This window comes from Amphiprion ocellaris, chromosome 5 (assembly GCF_022539595.1).
Source record: "Amphiprion ocellaris isolate individual 3 ecotype Okinawa chromosome 5, ASM2253959v1, whole genome shotgun sequence".
Lineage (NCBI taxonomy): Eukaryota > Metazoa > Chordata > Actinopteri > Pomacentridae > Amphiprion > Amphiprion ocellaris.
Window position 1 is genome coordinate 24,606,046 of NC_072770.1, and position 19,055 is coordinate 24,625,100.

The 19,055-nt window shown below is 38.1% G+C and overlaps 1 protein-coding gene across 4 annotated transcripts; it reads left to right on the forward strand.

Moving 5' to 3' along the window:
* The first annotated feature begins 791 nt into the window (after positions 1-791).
* LOC111587649 (SPRY domain-containing protein 3-like) lies at positions 792-18,244 on the forward strand. 4 transcript variants are annotated; one of them, XM_023297694.3, is made up of 12 exons: positions 816-910; positions 1,748-1,911; positions 2,384-2,530; positions 2,666-2,741; positions 7,497-7,621; positions 8,525-8,657; positions 8,797-8,985; positions 12,027-12,176; positions 13,989-14,046; positions 15,128-15,247; positions 15,329-15,456; positions 15,535-18,244. In XM_023297694.3, the coding sequence occupies exons 3-12, from the start codon at positions 2,403-2,405 to the stop codon at positions 15,667-15,669; spliced, it is 1,242 nt and encodes a 413-aa protein (XP_023153462.2). In that variant the 5' UTR covers positions 816-910; positions 1,748-1,911; positions 2,384-2,402; the 3' UTR covers positions 15,670-18,244. The 4 variants fall into 4 exon arrangements, with proteins under 4 accessions (XP_023153460.2, XP_035798561.2, XP_023153462.2 ...); XM_023297693.3 differs by having other exon boundaries at positions 817-910; positions 1,794-1,911; XM_023297692.3 differs by lacking the exon at positions 1,748-1,911 and having other exon boundaries at positions 792-910.
* Positions 18,245-19,055: the final 811 nt, after the last annotated feature.

Genomic DNA, 19,055 nt, shown 5'->3' on the forward strand with positions numbered 1-19,055 from the left:
ATTAGTTAAAAAATGTTTTTCATTAAAACATTATTAGAACTTGTAGGTAATGTTAGGCAATGTTGAAGGAACATTTCCTGCTTGCTGGTTTAAGCATGTCTAAGCTAAACAAGTGGCATTAGGATTACTTGTTAAATTAATTTGGTTAAACTGAATTCAGTTGGGGCTGCACCGTGGCTTGGTGGTTAGCACTGTCTCCTTGCAACTAGAACAACACCGGTTTGTGTCCCAGCCTGGGATCTTTCTTTCTTGCTTGGGTTTTCTCAAGGTTCTCCAGCTTCCTCCCACCATATAAAAACATGCTAAGGTTAAGTGGTAACTCTAAATTGTCCTTAGGTGTGAATGTGAGTGTGATTGTCTCTAAGTGTAGCCCTATGACAGACTGGTGACCTGTCCTGGGTGTCCCCTGCCTTCACTCAGCTGGGATAGACTCGAGCCCCCCGTGACCCCTAATGAGGATTAAATGGTGTATAGATAATGGATGGATAGATGGATGGATGGATGGATGGATGGGTGGATGGATTCAATTGCATGTTGTCAATTCAAGCAATTAATTTAAGTTGGTTCAACAAGTTTCTTTTTTCATTGTAGGAAAATGCACATTTTTCATTTTTGTGTACAAAATAAATAAATAAATACAAATTATATTAAGATGGCTCCGATTCTTAACTCCATCTACTACTCCGGAAGAACATTTGAAACAGCGACTGTAAAACCAAAATTTGAAACTCAACAGCGGACAACATGCAGCACTGCAGAGGTTAAAGACTTCACCCTGCATTCATCCTCACCTCTGATTGGTGGAGGAGGCGGGACTTCCGACAGCTCAGGTTGGACGTAAAGTGACAGACTTCACCTCCTTAAAATTGGAAGAAAACCCGAAGGACGACGCGTTACAAGTTGTAAAACAGTAAGGAACCCGTGTAAGACAGAGGGGCTCTGAAATGTGTGTGTATAACCTGAGGAATAATTGTGTTTAGGGCATATAACGAGCCACACAGCGCAGTAGTGTTGTAACGCTGAAAACAGCTAGCCGGCCAACCGAGTCCTGCTGTAGTTTGGGAAATGCGATGCTGCGTTTAGGGACGGCTCGTATGTTTTTTTTTTCCACATTATTTAAACACAGTTAGATCCTGGTATTTTATTCAGTCGTATGTAACTCAAGTGTGGCCGCATTATAAGAAAAGTCGCCTTTAATGTCCGTTCATAGCTCGATTTTACTAGAAGCACACGACACTTTCAGTTTTGTTTTTCAGTTTTTTAAATGAGACAGTTTTACTCCTACTCGTGGCTGTGTAATAATCCACCAGTAGTATTGTGAAAATACAAAATCCACACAGTGAGATACTTTTGTTCTGAATAAACAACAGGCAGAGCAGACTGTTTAAAGGTGCTTTTACCTGAGTCATCCTAGCTGTGATTGCATAACTAAAAAAAAGAATAATGGATTCAGAACTGAGACTATTACCTGATTAGTTGATTGACAGGGGGGTAAAAAAAAAAAAACAGTAATAGTAATTTATGCAGCAAAAAATGTCAAATTTCCTGTAGTTGCTGCATTGTCAAATTTCCAGACTTTCAGTTTAGGTATCGTTCTCTAGTAAAATAGTTTTAGGATTGAAGTGTCGTTTGAGAATAGTAAGCAGTTTGTTATCGCCCTGAGTGCTTTTAGCTATTTTGTCACATTTTTAAGACTATATGGTTACTTGAGTAAATAATATGCTAATTATATTACATTAAATATTAGTATTGAGTGTTTAAGGAATAGATTTCTGGAACCTGGGTGTCTCCAGTACACGGGAATTACCAGAAGAGCCAGACTGTGCATGAGTTCGCACCCAGAGGAGACACCTGACCATCACAGTGCTAACACAGCTGGGGACTCCCGTTCATGCCTGCTGGCAGTACAAGGTCTGTGTCCAGGCCTTTGCTTGTCTTTGGAATGTGGGATTAAAAGTGAATGGAAAAAACAGCTCACAGGAAGGGTTTGGCCTGAGGATCAAGCCCAGGTCCTGCGTGTTGTCAGGCAACCGTGGAAATCATGTTATGATCAAAGTTGTTTGCTGTTTTATGATAAAGACCTGTGCTGCCACTGCATCGCCCCACCTTTCTGCTTATGGCTTTTATGACTGAACAAAATAGTTAATCATCCTACAGTTGTCTGTTATGATTATGGTGATTGAAACTAAAATGTGCGCCAATGAAAGAACACCTGAAGATCAGATTCAGCAGTGTTTGAGTTTACCTGATGTTTTCCCCTTTGCTTTAAATGGAGATGCACCTGTTGTTCACAAAACTGCTTAAGCAACTTCAGATCAATTCAAAGGAACGCTATTATATTGAAACATGTTCTTTTGTCCCAAATGTGCTTTTTGTGTCGTAGATTGTAATGATTTTCAGACATGGACGACATAAACCTTCATTATCGCTTTCGGAACTGGAGGAGACGAATTCGAGAGATCCGTGAGGTGCGAGCAGTGCGTTACCGGGAGCGACTGAAAAGGATGCTGAGAGACGGAGACATACTCAGGTAACAAGTGATGAGCAATTCCACCTTGAGAACTGGAGGTGACGAAACTGATTTAACACATGGTCCTTTGTACTAAGTGTACACTTAGATATAAGTCCATAGTAATATTTCTCTTCCTTTTGCATCTCTTTGTAGGTATCATGGGAACTCAGATGAAGTCGGCTGTTTTGTGGCGTCCAGGCCGTTGTCGAAAAGAAACCGCTATTTTGAAGTAAGAACTAATTATTTCCTCTGAATCCTGCTCATTTAGCTCCAGAGTGATTGTTTTCACAGCCTCGCTTGTTATTTAATGACTTGTTTTTTCATGATTTTAGATCCCTGATTCACAGAAACTGTAGTTTGTGTCCTGACTGATCACACTGCTGTTCATCGTAGTCTATGCATCCGTGAGCATGATGTCTTGGATTGAGTTCCTCTTGAAAATAACATAAAAACTAATATATGATCCGCTTGATGTTTTGATTTGCTAAAGTGACAACTGCTACATTGTTGATTAACTGATACTGCGATGCTCTTTTGTGCACAATGAAGCGTTAGCAGCAAAGTTATCAAATTATCTGCCTCTCACCAATTATAAGCTGGACTGTTCAATTTTCCAGCTGACAAGTTTGACAGCGCAGCACTTTTCCAATCACTTTTAGTTCTTTCAGTTATGAACTATCTGAAACATATGTTTTAATGAAACAGTGTGATATGAGTCCATTCAGGACATGTTTTCTCATCATCCACTTTAGAGCAAAAGGATAAAGAAGTGAAAAGCACTGGGATTTACTGAACTAATTTATACTGTGGTGTGTTTTTACTGTGCACTACTAATAAACAAGCCCATATTTCCACACTACATGTTAATTTTATCTGATTTGATTATGTAAACTGCTTACACTGGAATCTAGATAAGATTTTGTTTAATTAAGGATGCCGATGCACATAAGGAATTTTGAACTGCTACACTGCTCAGATATATTCCCTTAAATATTATATGGTTTATTTAAAACTGTCAATAGTGATTCAAAGTCACTGTGTAACTGGTGAAAAATATGAAGCGCTTTCATTTTTTGTATCTGAACTGTAAAATAATTTACTGTGAAGTTAGTATGTAGTGTTGAAGATGCCCACCAGTGAAAATCAAGTCTTTTTTTTAACTTTGTTAACATGCCCATATAGTGTTTTTTATTTGCTAGAAGACAGATCATGAGTGAAATAGGGCGCTGACACCATTGGTGATCATTTTACACCATGAAATTGCAGTGCATAAATGACAGTCTGAAAAACGAAGAAAAGGGGCTTTGTGTGTCATTTGTTTTCAGATATATTATGTATGGTTGAAGTACTCCAGTATTAAAAGTTGCCATTGTGTAGTGCAGATTAGTTTACCAGTGTTTGAGCAGAGTCATATGTGAGCTGGTGTGCTTGAGTTGTAGCGAGTGGCAGAGGATTGGATGTAGATAGATGCTGGACGTTCATAGATCTGCACATTCCTAAGTGAGCAATGGTGTAGAGTTACATCTGAGCCGTTTCCAGGCAGGAAGAGATTATTTTCATGGAAAAACACATCTAAACATGTAGTTTTAATACACAAAGATGAGTTTGTATTGTTTTAGTCAATAACCAGAGACACATTTTAAGGTAATTGTGTACGTCTATATTATGGATGATGTGATGCGAGGAGACTTGGCAGGCCACTGTGTCTGACTGCTTGGGTTTATGTTCTTGAGTCATAATGAGAAAGAAATCATGAACCCTCCTGGGAGTAGCATGCATTTGAAAAACAAAGATGTTTCAGCTTGAAAACAGATTTTTAGAATTACTTGGCGGGTCATTTTACAATGTGTGCTGGAACTGAGCATACAATAAATGTTCAAGCCAAAGCAGATTCTTCAAGTCATATATGCCAAAATCACAATACAACTTTTCATCTGTATGTCAATCAGGCTTGTCAAACCCACTGTACCCCTTTTCCGGAATGACTTTGATATGTATTGTTTAGTCAATTTGCCAGATTTCACTTCAAGATTAAGAAAATACATCTTGAAATCTTTATATTCACATCTCTTTTTATTACTGTGAAGCATTTGTAATTATAAGGAGGCAAGAATATATTTTCAGAGAGGATCAGAAGAGAATCTTAAGAAGTTTCAAGATATTTAGTCTCAGAAACAGCCTCAGTAAAGTCAGTCTTTGGGATCTCACACATTTTTCTGCAGAGTATTCATGCTACAAACAAAAAGATTCCCTTTATACAGAAGATTTGCAAGACCCACCCTCCGTAGTTACTGTTGCTATGGCTGGTGGGGATATCAGGGCACTATATATAGACGGACGAAGAATTAAAGGAAAAGCCAACAGAACTAGTCGTTGTAAGATGTTGGACATCAGTGCACTTTGACATTGTTTTTTTTAATCAGCTGTGAGCGCTGTATCTTGCAAATCTCTGAACGCAAACATGTTGTTGGGAGTCATCTTCTGTAAGTGAAATAAATAGCTGCGCTTCTTTGGGTGATCACTCAGAACAACTTTGGATTGATTTGTAGTGACCCTTATTCCCCACAGCATAACAGCCACCAGATCTCCTCACTGTAGAGGTCAAGGGTTCAGGTTTTACCTCTGATTTGTTGTCTGTCTTTATATACCATCTACTAAATTACCATTTTCTAAATTAAAAAGCGTGGTAATTCGAAGCAGCCAATTATTGGTTTTGGACAAAGGCTAAGCTTGTGTTTCCAGCTGCTTGCTTCAAAATGTAAATTCTATCAAATGTAGTCTTCAATATGCACTTCGTTCCTACATAAGAACCAGAAGCAGTTCTTAGCTGTTGCCCTGGGGCTAAAATGTACCAGACTTTACTGTTAACACCAGTGTCCTCAGAATCTGACCCTTTATTTGAAAACTGCCTTGAGTAACATCCAGTAAAGCTCATAAGCTGAGTTAGAAGCAACACTGTATTTACAGCTTCTGCACACACAGTTACTGTACAACAGAGTTTCTATGGTGCTTTTGACCTGATGAGTCTGATGACTCAGTTATCTCAGCCCTGACCAATTGATTTCATGTACTCAAATAAGTCTCAGGTCATTTCAGACCATGCACTGTTTGTTTATTTCACTGTTGTCAGTATTGTAGATGCTGTACTGCAGAAACATCCCGAGCCAGGGACTGTTTCAGACTAAACCATGTTCAGACTTGCCTACCACACACATCCTGTTGCCTCTGACGTGTAGTGAAATTCTAACTAACCCTCTCAACCTTTGCACTTACGTGTGCTTTGTCCTTGTGACTCACTTTATGGGAGTCATGTAGGAGGAGGGAGGAGACCATTTGCGTAAACGGGCATATGAGCATGGTAATAAACAATTGTTAAGTGGATGCTGATTGTAGATCTGATCGAAGATTTTAGAGTTTATCTCCACGTTTTACACTGAGACAGAACAAAAGAGAAATATTACTTCTGACTCTCAGGAGACCGGTGCTGAGGTCATGGGAAAGAACTTAAAAGTTTCCTCTCCTCCTTGCCCTGGATTTGCCAGCAGTGCTCCGATTGCATTGCGTCCGCGTATGGCTCCCTGGGGATGATGTCATATGGTCAGTATTCAGTTATGATAACAATGGTGCCGGCCAGCTTTTTACTTAAGGGTTTTCACTTTGAACCATCATGTCAGGTTGTACAAAGAGATACTATATGGTTTCAAGCTGGACTGGAAATTTTCATGAAGTGAAAAGAGAAGCGGTGCCAACATAAAACATATGAAAATCAGAGGTAGATTCTGAAGAAGCAGCTTCTCTTGAAAACAAACCTGCAGCACTGAAGTGAGCTGTTTGAAACATTTCTGTTTGTCTTGTAAGATGTTGCTACCATAAAGTCCATTAAAGTTTTTAACTAGGCACCACAGTCAGGCTAACACTTCGAACAAAATATTCAATATTATTATTATTATTATTATTATTATTATTATTATTATTATTATTATTATTATTATTATTATTATTATTATTATTATTATTAATAAAATGTTTTTATGTGTATATATATATATATATATATATATATATTTCATTATTAATATCTTAAAAACTACTAGATAGATTCCTATGGTCTACTGAGAAGGAATCTTTCTAACTTTGCTGATCTGCTGACTATGCTACCGTTAGCATTCGCATTTTGATACAATTCTTTTATTTATGACTAAATTCCTGTAAAACTAGTGACATTTGCATGAACTTTAGGCTATGTTTTGAGCTAATAAGAGAATATTAGCATGCTGTCATGCTAAACTAAGATGTCACCATCATGGTAGTATATGGTGAGCACATCGCCATGCGAGCATTAGCATTTACCCTAAAGCACTTAATCAAAGCTTGTAGACTTTTCATCTTGTTCATTGAAATATAAAATAGTCCTGGTTGTGCAAACAAGACTGCTTCTCTTGTTTATATTCTGTTTATTTATGAGCATACAAGTACTGTGAATATTTTCAATTTATCGCTATTATTGATTCACTCTTGTCTGGCAACATCCCCCCACAAGACAAGATATATATCTGTGTCTTTCACCCTCACAACTACTCCTACTCTTCTTCTACTGTCTCAACAGTGCTTATACAGTTTCACAACAGTAAAGACTGCCATGTGTGATATGTAATGACTACTTCATGAGCTGTTGTTTCATTGCTGTCTTTTAAATTTTAGGTCAGCGTCATGGATAACAAAAATGACACCTCATGTTAGAAAGAATATTCATCTCTTCAGCTTCTATGTTTTGATGCTCATGTCTTCGTAATATCATGTTGTTAGAACTTTATGTTAATACTGTTTCAATTCAAACACAAATTTGGTCAGATTACTGTTGTAAATTTGAGGAAAAACATTATCTTTAAAAACAAAAAGCTCTAACAAAGTCAAGGAGATTTTTGATTAGAGGGATGTTTTGCATTGTTTTTCTCGATGATAATGGTGCTTGCGGTCTTTTCAGGTGACCATCGTCGATACAGGAGTGAGGGGGATGATTGCTGTTGGTTTGGTGCCTCAGTTGTACAAACTGGACCATCAGCCAGGCTGGCTCCCAGACTCGGTGGCTTTTCATGCTGATGATGGCAAGTATGTGTTGATGATTTTCATATACATACATCACATGAAGATTAATGCACTTCATTATTGCACAATTGCACAGAAAGCTTTTGTCTTTTTACAAAGAGTTCAGTGGAATTAACTTTGGCAGGGCCTGACTGAGCACCCTCATATTGATTGTCTGGCTATTTGAAACGGATACTACTTTTAATGACTAGCTTGGTAGTATGTTTAAGGAACTGGACGAATGTTAGAGGAGCTTCACCTTTGCAGTAGGTCGGACTAGTCCTTCAGATGACCTTGTAGTGATGCAACAAACACCAGGATTTATTGTGCAACTTTGGACATCTACCCAGTGACAGTTTACTCTATGTTTCCTGGTGTTTATGGGAATGTAATGCAAATTGGTGTGAAATCATTTCAACACTATAGCACTTTCCCTAAAAACGGCACACAGTGCTGGGAACTGAAAGGCACCAACAGTACACAAGCACTGGTGACATCATCACAGGGAAGTCAGCAAATTAAAAGTAACTAAACTAAATTATACCAGTTATTTTTAACATACTCAACTCATTGTTTTTGTCTTTAGTAGAGCTTTGACTGTAGAGAGATGAGTAAACTATTGGACTGAGTTGGACATAGTGTTAGACAATCAGCAAAGGTCTCTGGCTGAAACTGAACTGAGGATGTTTCAGTTCATGATACAACAACTTAAATCCCTCGTCACGAGGGTGCTTTATAATTTTATTTACAAAATAGAGACTTACTTGCATACAAGCTATTGACTGTAAATTTTTATTTCTGTTACTCAATGCATTTCCTGAGTATCTTCTTCTGTTTTTCTTAATGAACATCTTCCCAGTGTGATTGAAGGAAGGTATAACACCTGCTGCATTGGGTCACCAACCTCTCTTTCTTTTCTTCTTGCAGGCTGTATAATGGCAACACTGTAGGACAGCAGTTTGGTTCAAAATGCTGCAGAGGTGACAGAATTGGTTGTGGAATATCTCTGGACTCTGAAGATGGACAGTTAACAGTGTTTTTCACCAAAAATGGCAGTGAAGTATGTACCAATTTACTACTGTATTGAGCAAAATGTATTCAACCAATACAAATTTACAGTTGAATTTGTCTTGTTTTATGTAAATCGTAGATCCCTCCTACATTTCCCCAAACAGAACTGTCTCTGAATGTGTTTTCAGGTTGGCAGTGTGGACATCGCAGCGTCTCCTGATACCCTCTACCCTGCCGTTGGGATGCACTCCTTAGGGGAAGAAGTTCTGCTGGACCTGAACGCTGAATGGGGGATGGAGGAGGATGATGGACAGATGATAGTTGACAGCCACGAGGAGGACTGGGCCCGTCTCCATGACGTCAAAGTGACTGGCACGGTGAGCAGTTTCTGTGAGTCCAGATGGAGCCGAGTGAACCCTGATAAATTGCCTAAAGCGAGTTGCTTTACTCAAGGTCAGCTGTGGGTGCAGAATAAAAGTTTGACTATGGAAAAAATTTGGTGGTGTGGAATTTGAAAGAAGTGAGCTCACCAGGCCTCTTAGCTGTTTCTTATCTCTGACTGAGGATAGCAGTTTGAGGCTATGTTTGCCACTACCAGCATAATGTATCCAAATCTTCAACCAAACTTTCAAAGTTTTATTGTGAGTAAAGTAGGCACCAGGTTTTGACAAGGAAAAAAAAAGTATTGAATAAAAAAATCCTGTGTGGCTCTACTGCATCAGTTTTGCCTTTTTAACCAGCTTCTCATAAGTCAGATAGAGTTACTAGAGTGAAATGTTAAGTCAGTGGATTGTGATGAACCCTAAACTATAAATATACATACATACAACATATACAGACACTTACAAATTCTTGGCATAACTCAAATTATGATTAGCTGACAGAACAATTTATCTAAACACCTTATGAGGCAACACTTTCAAGTTCCATATTCAGCATTTATAAGAGTTATTTCTTATCATTTGTCACTCCTTCTTTGGCCACCCATGAGCAGAGACACACAAGATGGTGCAGGAAAATATAGTGATGTTTGACAAATTATCTCTATGTTAGAAGTGATAATTGCTGACAAATTATTACTGCATGGTAATAATTGCTTAAAGTGTCCATTTAGCTGCATACGGCTACATTATAGTGTGTTATAAACCATATAATAAATGTTTTGTCTTCTTTTAAATGCTAAACAGAGGAATCCAAAGTAATGTGTTGCCATATAAGAAATCTGTCCACAATCATCAAACCTTTATGGAATTCGTTGATCTATTTCCACACTGACGTCAGTACAGAAATTGTGATGGTAGTTTTGAATTGATATTAAGAGAAAGATAATTATTATAAAAAATATTTCCCAGAGGGAATTGGCCTCTCTGTCTTTCTCTGTTTGGGTCCCCACCCCTCTCCATGACGGCAGAGCTGCAGTGTTTGTGTCTGACTCAGCCGTTGATACACTGTTACAGAGCAGCTTGTTTGCCACCCGCGCACTTATCTGTCTATTATTTCTATACAAACCTGGCCGTGCCCTGTGCAAGTGGCTTATAGGCTGCTGCATTAACTGCAGCTCAGTAGCACGTGTGCATGTCCTAACGCTACATGTGAGCAGCCAGGATGGAAAAAACAAGACATATCTTTAACGGAAGAGTTCTTATGGCTGAAAGTATTATTTTCAGGTTTATAATAATGCAAACTGGTTGTAGGGATTAGATTTGCGTCAGAATAAATCACCAAAATCTCCCAATAATGAAAAAAATGTGCTTGATAGTGAATAAAATAATTTGAAAAATGGCCTCAAAGACAAAATTTAAATAGTACTACAGAAGTGAGTTGTATTTATTCATAATAATCTTTCACTGATCACTTTGGTCCATTTATTACTTTCATTGTTTTGTCTTTGAGGTTACTTTGGTTTCAAATTATTTTCACTTTCAACTTGTTGATTTATTATTTTGTATGATTTCTCTTTAATTAAAAAAAACATAGATGTTCAGGTTTCTTTTTCTACTTCAACCTCATTTTAACAACATCATGTCATCAAATTCAATATTGTCAACAAATAAACAGAAACTGATGGCTGTTTATAGATTTGTGAGTGATTTACTATCAGCTTTTATCTGAATGAGGTCAGCCGCAGTTACAACATCGGAGAGGCTGTTTACCGCTTGAGGTGATTTTAATATAATGCCAAAAAATAGGAGAAGGAAAACACAACTTCACCAGAAATGAATGAGGCTGTGAATGTGGATGAATCAGGTAAATTAGACACCATGCTGGTATTTAATGCTGAAGGGGCAGTTGTTGAATTTCATGAGAAATCTCATTGAAAAGTCATGCAACCTTTTTCTTAAGAAAAAAGAGGTTAACTGGACAAATTGACATTTTAGTAATGCAATGTTTTGCAGAACTGCTCTGTCTATTTCTTTAACTAGTGTAGTTATCTTCAGATGGTCATATTATAAGTACATGTGTTCATCTACGGCTCTGATGACATTTAGGAAGGTCACTCTGGAAATGGTTTTAGTTTGGTGGTGGTGATTTCCTCCGCTCCAATCATGACCTATTTTTCCCAAAAAAGGAAGAATAGCATGACTTTACAGCCTATTTTTTTGCACATTTTCATCTAACATTGTGGTATTGTGTGAATAAAACATCATCTCCTGTCTGTACCAAACTCAGATGGAGGCAGCAGCCATGCCGGTGCAAAATCAGACTTGTTTTCTCTAGCAGTGAAATGCTTTGCAGTTATCATTTGTTTAAAATCTTCCTCTAGTTTTGTACTATCTAGCTGACACACCTCAGCATACCGTAGATCTAACCAGCTGCTTGGGTAAAAGCAAAGTGTTTCAGGTAATCAGAAAGAAAGTACATTGAATGCCTCATTTAACCTGTGTAAACTGCTTGAGCTTTTCAGAATAAGCTGTAAAAGTGGTGCATTATGGAGGTTAGTAGAACAGAAGCAACCTTGGATATGCAGCAGGACATTAGTTTTTATGTGGCACATGCTGCCACTGTGGGCACAATTGAAATTATAAGACAGGGCCAAATGTAACAGAAGTAAAGAAGGGTCATAAAGTCAGCTCACTGACTCTGTAAATGTTGGGCAAAGCGCTATATATGTAAAGTTAAATAATATAAGTAGCGTAACATTAAAAGCAACACCACTGAGTTTAGCAAGCGGAGAAAGGATGGCAAGTCTTGTTTAAGACTACAGCTGTTTTAATATATAAAGTTACCCTTAAGTTCACAAATATTTGTGAAATAATAATGATTTTTCTCGACTCACATTTGTAAAGGTATAAAATAAAGGCATTGTGCAATAGTTTGACCCCGTTTAAACAAACTGCTTCAGTATTTATTCTATGTTTTACTCTCCTTCTAGGTGTTTTAAATGATCTTAACCAGTATGTATTTTTTGCATCCACAGCTGCTGGAGTATGTAGGAAAAGGGAAAAGCATTGTGGACGTGGGTTTGGCTCAGGCCCGTCGGCCTCTCAACACACGCTTCCACTACTACGAACTGGAGATCACAGATGCTGGAGAGAAGTGTTACATCGCCCTGGGGCTGGCACGCAGGGTGAGAGCCTCCTCCTTTTAGTCATCACCATAATGATCACATGTCACTGACATTGATAGACGCTGAAAATTTCTCTACACACTCTGTGGTTAACTGACAGTAAAGAAAACTTCTCTTTCCGCCTCTCACACCTCGTCATCGGTCTCCCTCATATGCACCGCTGCTCTCACTGTTTCCAGTCTAAGTGATGGATGACCGAAAGAGGAAAAGCTAACAACAGGATAAATATTGTCTCATTTTACCCCCACATCTGGTTTTCCGTAGAAAGCAGGTTGTTCCATTTACATGCTAATCTACTCTGTGAAGTATAGGACGGCAGTCAAGAATGGGAAAATTAGTTATGAGATAAGATGAGAACATCTGAATCTTATATTTGTTTCAATTTCTTCATGCTTCTTCTACGATTTACTTCTTCTTTCCACATAGTCAGTCACTGTACATGTAAATAAATTAAGAGGCAAAGAATGTAGGAGTTCCTCAGGCTAAGTGGTTAAAGGTTTATATCCAGATTAATCTGGCTCAGTTTGGTGGTATTTAATCGTAAATAACGGCAGCAATTGATGGTCCATATTTTGGAAATAAGTTGGGCCTGAGAGGAGACTTGTTGAATGTTTACACATCAGAAATTCAATCAACTGCTTTTGGGTTCAAATGAAATCATCATGAACTCTGTGCACATCCTGTTTAATATAAATAAAACACCATAATAATTGCTGAGGGTGCAGCCAGTGTGCCATTTAAATGACAGATATGAAATGAAGCGTGGCTCAGATATTGTTGTTCTCTGCTGGCATGCTCAAGCTCATCGCTGTCAGTTATTGGATACTAATTGATTGAGCGTCACTCTTCCGAATCACACCGCTACTTTGCCAGCTGGGATAGCGGTCACAGCCTGGGAGGTGATGGATTATTGCTGCAGACACCCTCGACGTTAAGCTCCCCCTGACTCGCCTGCTGTTAGATACTGTGTGTGGGCACGTCGTTGCCTTGGGGTCAGACGGCGTGGAGAATAGAACTCTGTCATTTTGCTGATTGTTTTCCAGGAATTGTTTTTCTCAATGTGTCTGCGGTTTTGGTGGAGTATTATAAATCCATCAAAGGGTCATTCCTGAGGTTTTACTTCCATTCACCGTCATCTCCTGCAAGACGCATCAGTCTGCTGATGGGAAGCATTTCTGCTTGCTACAAAAATCAAAACAAAGGTGTCTCTCTCTCTCTCTCTCTCTCCCTCTCTCGGGGTAATATATGTGTAATAGTTAGTAGTTGCTCAATGGTTGCTCATACTGGATAAAGGAGCAATTGTTATGGTGCATTCCTTTTCTATCGTTGCTTCAGGGAAAAGTCTTATTGTCTCTGTTTTTCACGAACCAGACTCTTTAATTCTGTGGTTTTCCTCCAGCTGAACCTTCTCATGCATTTAGTTTTGCTACCTGTTGCTATACGCAACATGACTTCAGTGTTTAATGGGTTTTGTATTGATAATTCAACCAAAAACTAAACACCTTACTGTAAAATAAACTTTAGATTTGTTTTACTACAGAGTATAGAATCTAATAGTCTCTCACTGCATGCTACAAAAATAAAAAATAGTTTTTCCATCTTCTGAAAAGGTCCATCTCACATCCAGACCTTGATACAGAAAGGAATATTTCTAAGTAATATGTCTACTTAACTTCATAAATCAGAATAATCTTTTCATCTTAGATTATTAAGCACATGAATTGAATGATATGGATGCATGTAGTAGTTTGTTCCATCCCCTGCAGTTTGGTCAAGTGGATGTCATCAATTAATTTCTCTTTCGATTTGCAGGACTATCCAAAAGATAGGCATCCGGGTTGGAGCAGAGGGTCCATAGCTTACCATGCAGGTAAATCATGTCTGACCAGTCTGATCATGATGATACATAAAAATCTGTAGGAGTGTTCAGCCCATATTACAGCATGAATGCAGTAATGCTGCCTCAGTGGGAAGTGTGTGTTTTGTAGCAGATACAGTTATTGTGTCATCAACAATCACACCAGTAACTCTCACCAAATTTGGACACATTTCTAGAATTAGTTAAAATGACCAAATAGCTAGTATTCTATTATCACTGTATGTAACAATGATGTAATATTTAAAAGCATTCTGTTTTCTGCGTAGCTTTCTTCAATTTCCACCAGCTATAAACATCCATAGACTAAGAGTATTATTGTTGTAACTTGAAGGTATAATATATAACATGTTTGCATTCATATGTCTACAAACAGCTAGAAAAATGTTTTGTATTTTGTTGACTTGTGTACTGTCATTATCCCAAATGTTTGCAACGATGTTCGACCCAAGAGAAAAACTTTAATTTTTAAAATTTTATTCAATGGAACAGTGGGTTTAATTTTTCGACACCAGTCAGTTGCGTCATACTCGCTGGCTGGGGAATAATGGGAAACACCAGATGATGTGTCGGACAGTGAGCTAGATAGCTACCCACTTTGTTGTTTTATTTATCGTGTTGTTTGTATTGCTCACTCGTGATTAGTTTGACCCAGGATGACACTGTTGGGCTGCCTCATCTGTGAACTTGATTTCTGCCTGAGTCATGTCAGATAGATTTATTTTGCCGGCAGTGAAGACAACAACTCACATGATCCCATGACTGAGACTGACAGACCCCTAGCGGCAGAAGTTGCACACTGTGTGTTTAATATTTGATGCATGTTCTCCCTTGAGTCTACGTGAGTTTCCTCTGGTTGCTCCCACAGTCTAAATCGTGCTGGAAACTTGTCTGTCTGTATGAGTAAGTGGGAATGTGTCGTAATAGTATCAATGCGTCAGAAAATGGATGAATGAATGTTACTGTTTCTGACAGATGTCTTGTGTTTTGATTGCTGCATCTGTGTCTTGATTGTATCACACTCTCATGCATGTGGCATGAAAAAACTAATCAGCTTCCTTATTGTTCTTCGTAGATGATGGGAAGTTGTTCCACGGCAGCGGCGTCGGGGACCCGTTTGGACCACGCTGCTTCGAAGGGGATGTTATGGGCTGTGGGATCCTGTTTCCACGTGACTTCAACCTTGATGGTGGAGGTGAATGTCTTTAAATTGTTTTCAAATGTTTCAAAGCACCATGCCTCAACATGTGCAGCGTTAAAATTTTTGTTCTTTCAGATGATGCGGATGACTGGGACGTCGACATGGTTCCTAAGCCTAGTGCGGTTCAGAATGATTTGTACGCAAACAATGAAGATGAGGAAGAAGAAGAAGAGGGAGAAGAAGTAGATGGGAGCAAGGTCATGGTGAGTGCAGGATTATAAAACCAGGAATTCTACAACCTTCAGTGATGATAATAATAATATCTCTTTGTGTTTGAACAGGTGTTCTTCACCCGCAATGGAAAGGTGGTGGGTCGGAGGGAAGTGGCTTTACCAGTAGGTGGCTTCTACCCCACCATCGGCATGATGAGCACCGGGGAGAAGGTCAGAGTGGACCTGCACCCCCTCAGCGGCTGAGTTTTGAGGATGAAATATGAGCTGAGTGGTGAGATCAGAGCAAGGACAAATAATGGAGCTCTGGTACATTTTGGAGATTGGACATAAAATAACAACCTCCATGTTAACAAGCTCCAAAATGTTCCTTGAAGGGTCACCCCAGTGTTAGGGTTGACTGTGGCTCCCTCATGCTGTAAGAATGACTTAACATGCTGGCAAAAAGTTTTATCAAAAATTATCAGACTGTATGTGAATATGACATTTGTGCCTAAAAAACAAGCTTTAAAATGAAATCATTTTATACTGTAAGAAACCAATCAGAGGTGTTTAGGGCTACAAACTATTGTTTGACAATTTAATCACACAGTGTTAATAAAATAACATAAACGGCCAAAAAGGGTCTCACCAGAATAATGATGAATGTAAAATCCAGATAGAGAAGGCCTCAGCCAACAAATGGGCCTTATTTGTTATCGGCAGTAATATATGTCAACAAATTCCTAGTTTCACTCCGACAGCCTGCAGCCCTTCTGTGCTCATTAGAAGAGCTCTGCTGTACTTCCTCCTACTGGTGGTGTGTTACTGACACTCAGTGGTGAGACTGATAGTCTGTAAAAAAACATCCTCAGAAAGTCTTCCAAAGACACAGCGGTGCAATGAATCATCAGTGAGTTCATTCTGTGAAGCTAAGTCAGTAAAACCAACTGTTTTATTGCTGTGTGATGGCGGGCGCTCGTTCTGACACTGAGTCATTCCAAAGAGTTATTACAGCATATTTTGTTAAACACTTCAAACCACATGCATAAGGAGTAATGGGGTAATTAAGTGTAATAACAATTTGTTGAAATTGAATTAAAACAATTTTATGGCCTTTAATTGTTTATATTGGAGTAAACACTTTTAAAAAGCAAAAATTCAATTTGGTATGATTTGAACCTAACTTTAAATGCTTTACTGTCATTAAATGCACAGGTTAGAATAACACCAACATTTGGGATGAACATCTGCATCTAAAAGATGTGACACTAAAACCCTGTCAGAGGAAGGAACATTTACTGAGATGACGGTATGAGTCTGTCTTTATGTTTTTTGTTTACTCTCAATATTTCTTTGTCTAAGTGTTTTCCAGGATACAGATGTTTGGTGTCCATGTGTAACTTCATGTTTTCTGAGCTTGTAGTCTACAATTTGCCTTACATCCAAACAAACCAAGAAAATGACTGATATCTGTGTTAGAATTAATGAAAGAAATGCCAAACTCAGCGGAATCTTCTGATGATGAATTGAGATTTCCAGACAAAAAGACGTCATGATGAAGTCATGATAATGAATGTATTTTCTGTGGATCTTGAGGTTTTTTGGGAGTGAATATCAAATCTCTCAAAAGGAAAACTGATTATTAGACCCTGACAGGGCAAACAATTAAAGACTAAACACTGCATAGCAGAGCATTTTTTACTCGTTCAACGTTTGAGTATTTGGCTGAAGATCTGAATGTTGTGAATGTTGAAAACGTAGCCATACTGTAACTATTGCTGCTCTCAGGTATATTTGAAAATCCAAAATAATTGCGTTGTCTCTTTTCTGCAGTGAGGTCATTTTGTGATTTTTGCTGTATGTTGAATTCAGTTATTTGCCACAAGCAGTTCTACATGTCAAGCTTTTTTCCTTATTTTCCACCATAATCTATTACTACTTTGTTTTGATAGTTGTTCCCTCAAATTATTGTGTCAATTGTTAAATTGCGGTAAATAGTAAAAGTTTGCTTTTATTGTGCTGCCAAATTTGACTCACACCTACTGATTAGAGATTTTTGGCGAAGCCGCTGCTTCACTTCTAACAGGCCTATTTTGTGTAAGAGATTGTAAGTTATTCCTAAAAATATGGCACTAGGCTGTAATCACTGGCGACAGCTGCAACATTTAAAGGGTTTTAACTTTTATTCCCTAAGCTACGTACTGATGTTTGTTTTTTATCAGGCACAAAGGCACACTCCACTAATGTAGTAAATACACCTTACAATAAGGACTGGACAGCTTTAAAAACATAGGATCTAATGAGCAAAGTCTGTGTGAAAGCTCCAGTCTGGACCCTTTATAAAATAATGCACTTGCTAATTGGATCCATGTAGGTGTTGGAAATGTTCTACCTGTATGTTGGTTGACGCTGACTGTGGAAGAGATCTAAGAACACTTTATCAAATCCCTGCTGGACCCCAAACTTTGCTGGAATATTCATTTAAATAAGGCTTACTTCTGTGCATAAACTGGTGTAAAGATAAGCCAATATTTTTTAAAACTTTCAGTCATTTGATGCTCAGTTGCTGCTATTTGTGTGTTGAGAAGATGTTTAACATACTGTCACAACAGCCTGTACTATAGGCAAGGCGTGTTCACGTTTTTTTTTTTTCAATTTTCCGTGTCATCATCTAGTTTACAGGAGCTGCTGATGGTCTCCTGCTGTCCTCGGATACACTCTTTCTTGTATATTTTTCTTTAATTTTGACTTTTCTCTGATTCTTTCTGCCTCTTTACACTAAGAGCAATCAGAAAATCATACCAAAAATGTTAATAAAAGCTTATTTAAATTCACTGCACCACTGACTCCACTCGTGTTTTTTTCCTCTTCCCTTCAAGTTTATATGAATAACATTTTGTGCTTAGTAATGACATAAGTGAGATTATAATATAGGTTTTCTTAATACAGAGCACAAATGATGTATTATAAATATTATGTGTTGTTGTACCAGGGAATGTTCATTAGATACAGCAAGACTTTAAGTCAGCATTATTTCAAAGCAATGGTAATCTTAAGAAGTTGTTCAGAGAATCATGACCCGTAGCATCATTTGGGCCTTTTGGTGTTAAATTTTCTGTCAATATCTTGGATGTATTGAAATATTTAGCTATTAAAGTACTATGAAGGTACCTATAGATTAACAGGAGGCACTAGGCATTATTCATTGGTAGGAGTACAGTTCGTGGTGTCCTCAAAAGAGAATAGGAGTCAGTTTGATTAATTTAGAAAGCCGGACAAACCAAAAGGATGTGATGGAGATTAAATGTTGCATCCAGTTTATGATCTTTTTCTTTGGCTCAGTGTGACTCATGGCTTGTTACAAGATAAAATGAGAAAGATAATGTATTCTGACTACAGTCTATAACTGAATAAATCAATTAGACAACGACCTACTGTGAAACATGAGCACAGACCAGGAAACTGGCAGCTTTTTGGTTACAGTTTATTTGATGAATTTGGGTATTCAAGTAAAGATCTGAATGCACTATGATGCTTGTGTTTATGTCACAGAAGCTTAAAAATTGAAAAAGAAGTAAAGGGCACAGTGAGTCTATCAGACTCCAGAAGAGGAAAGATGTTTCAATAAAAAAGTATAAGCTTCGTTCAAA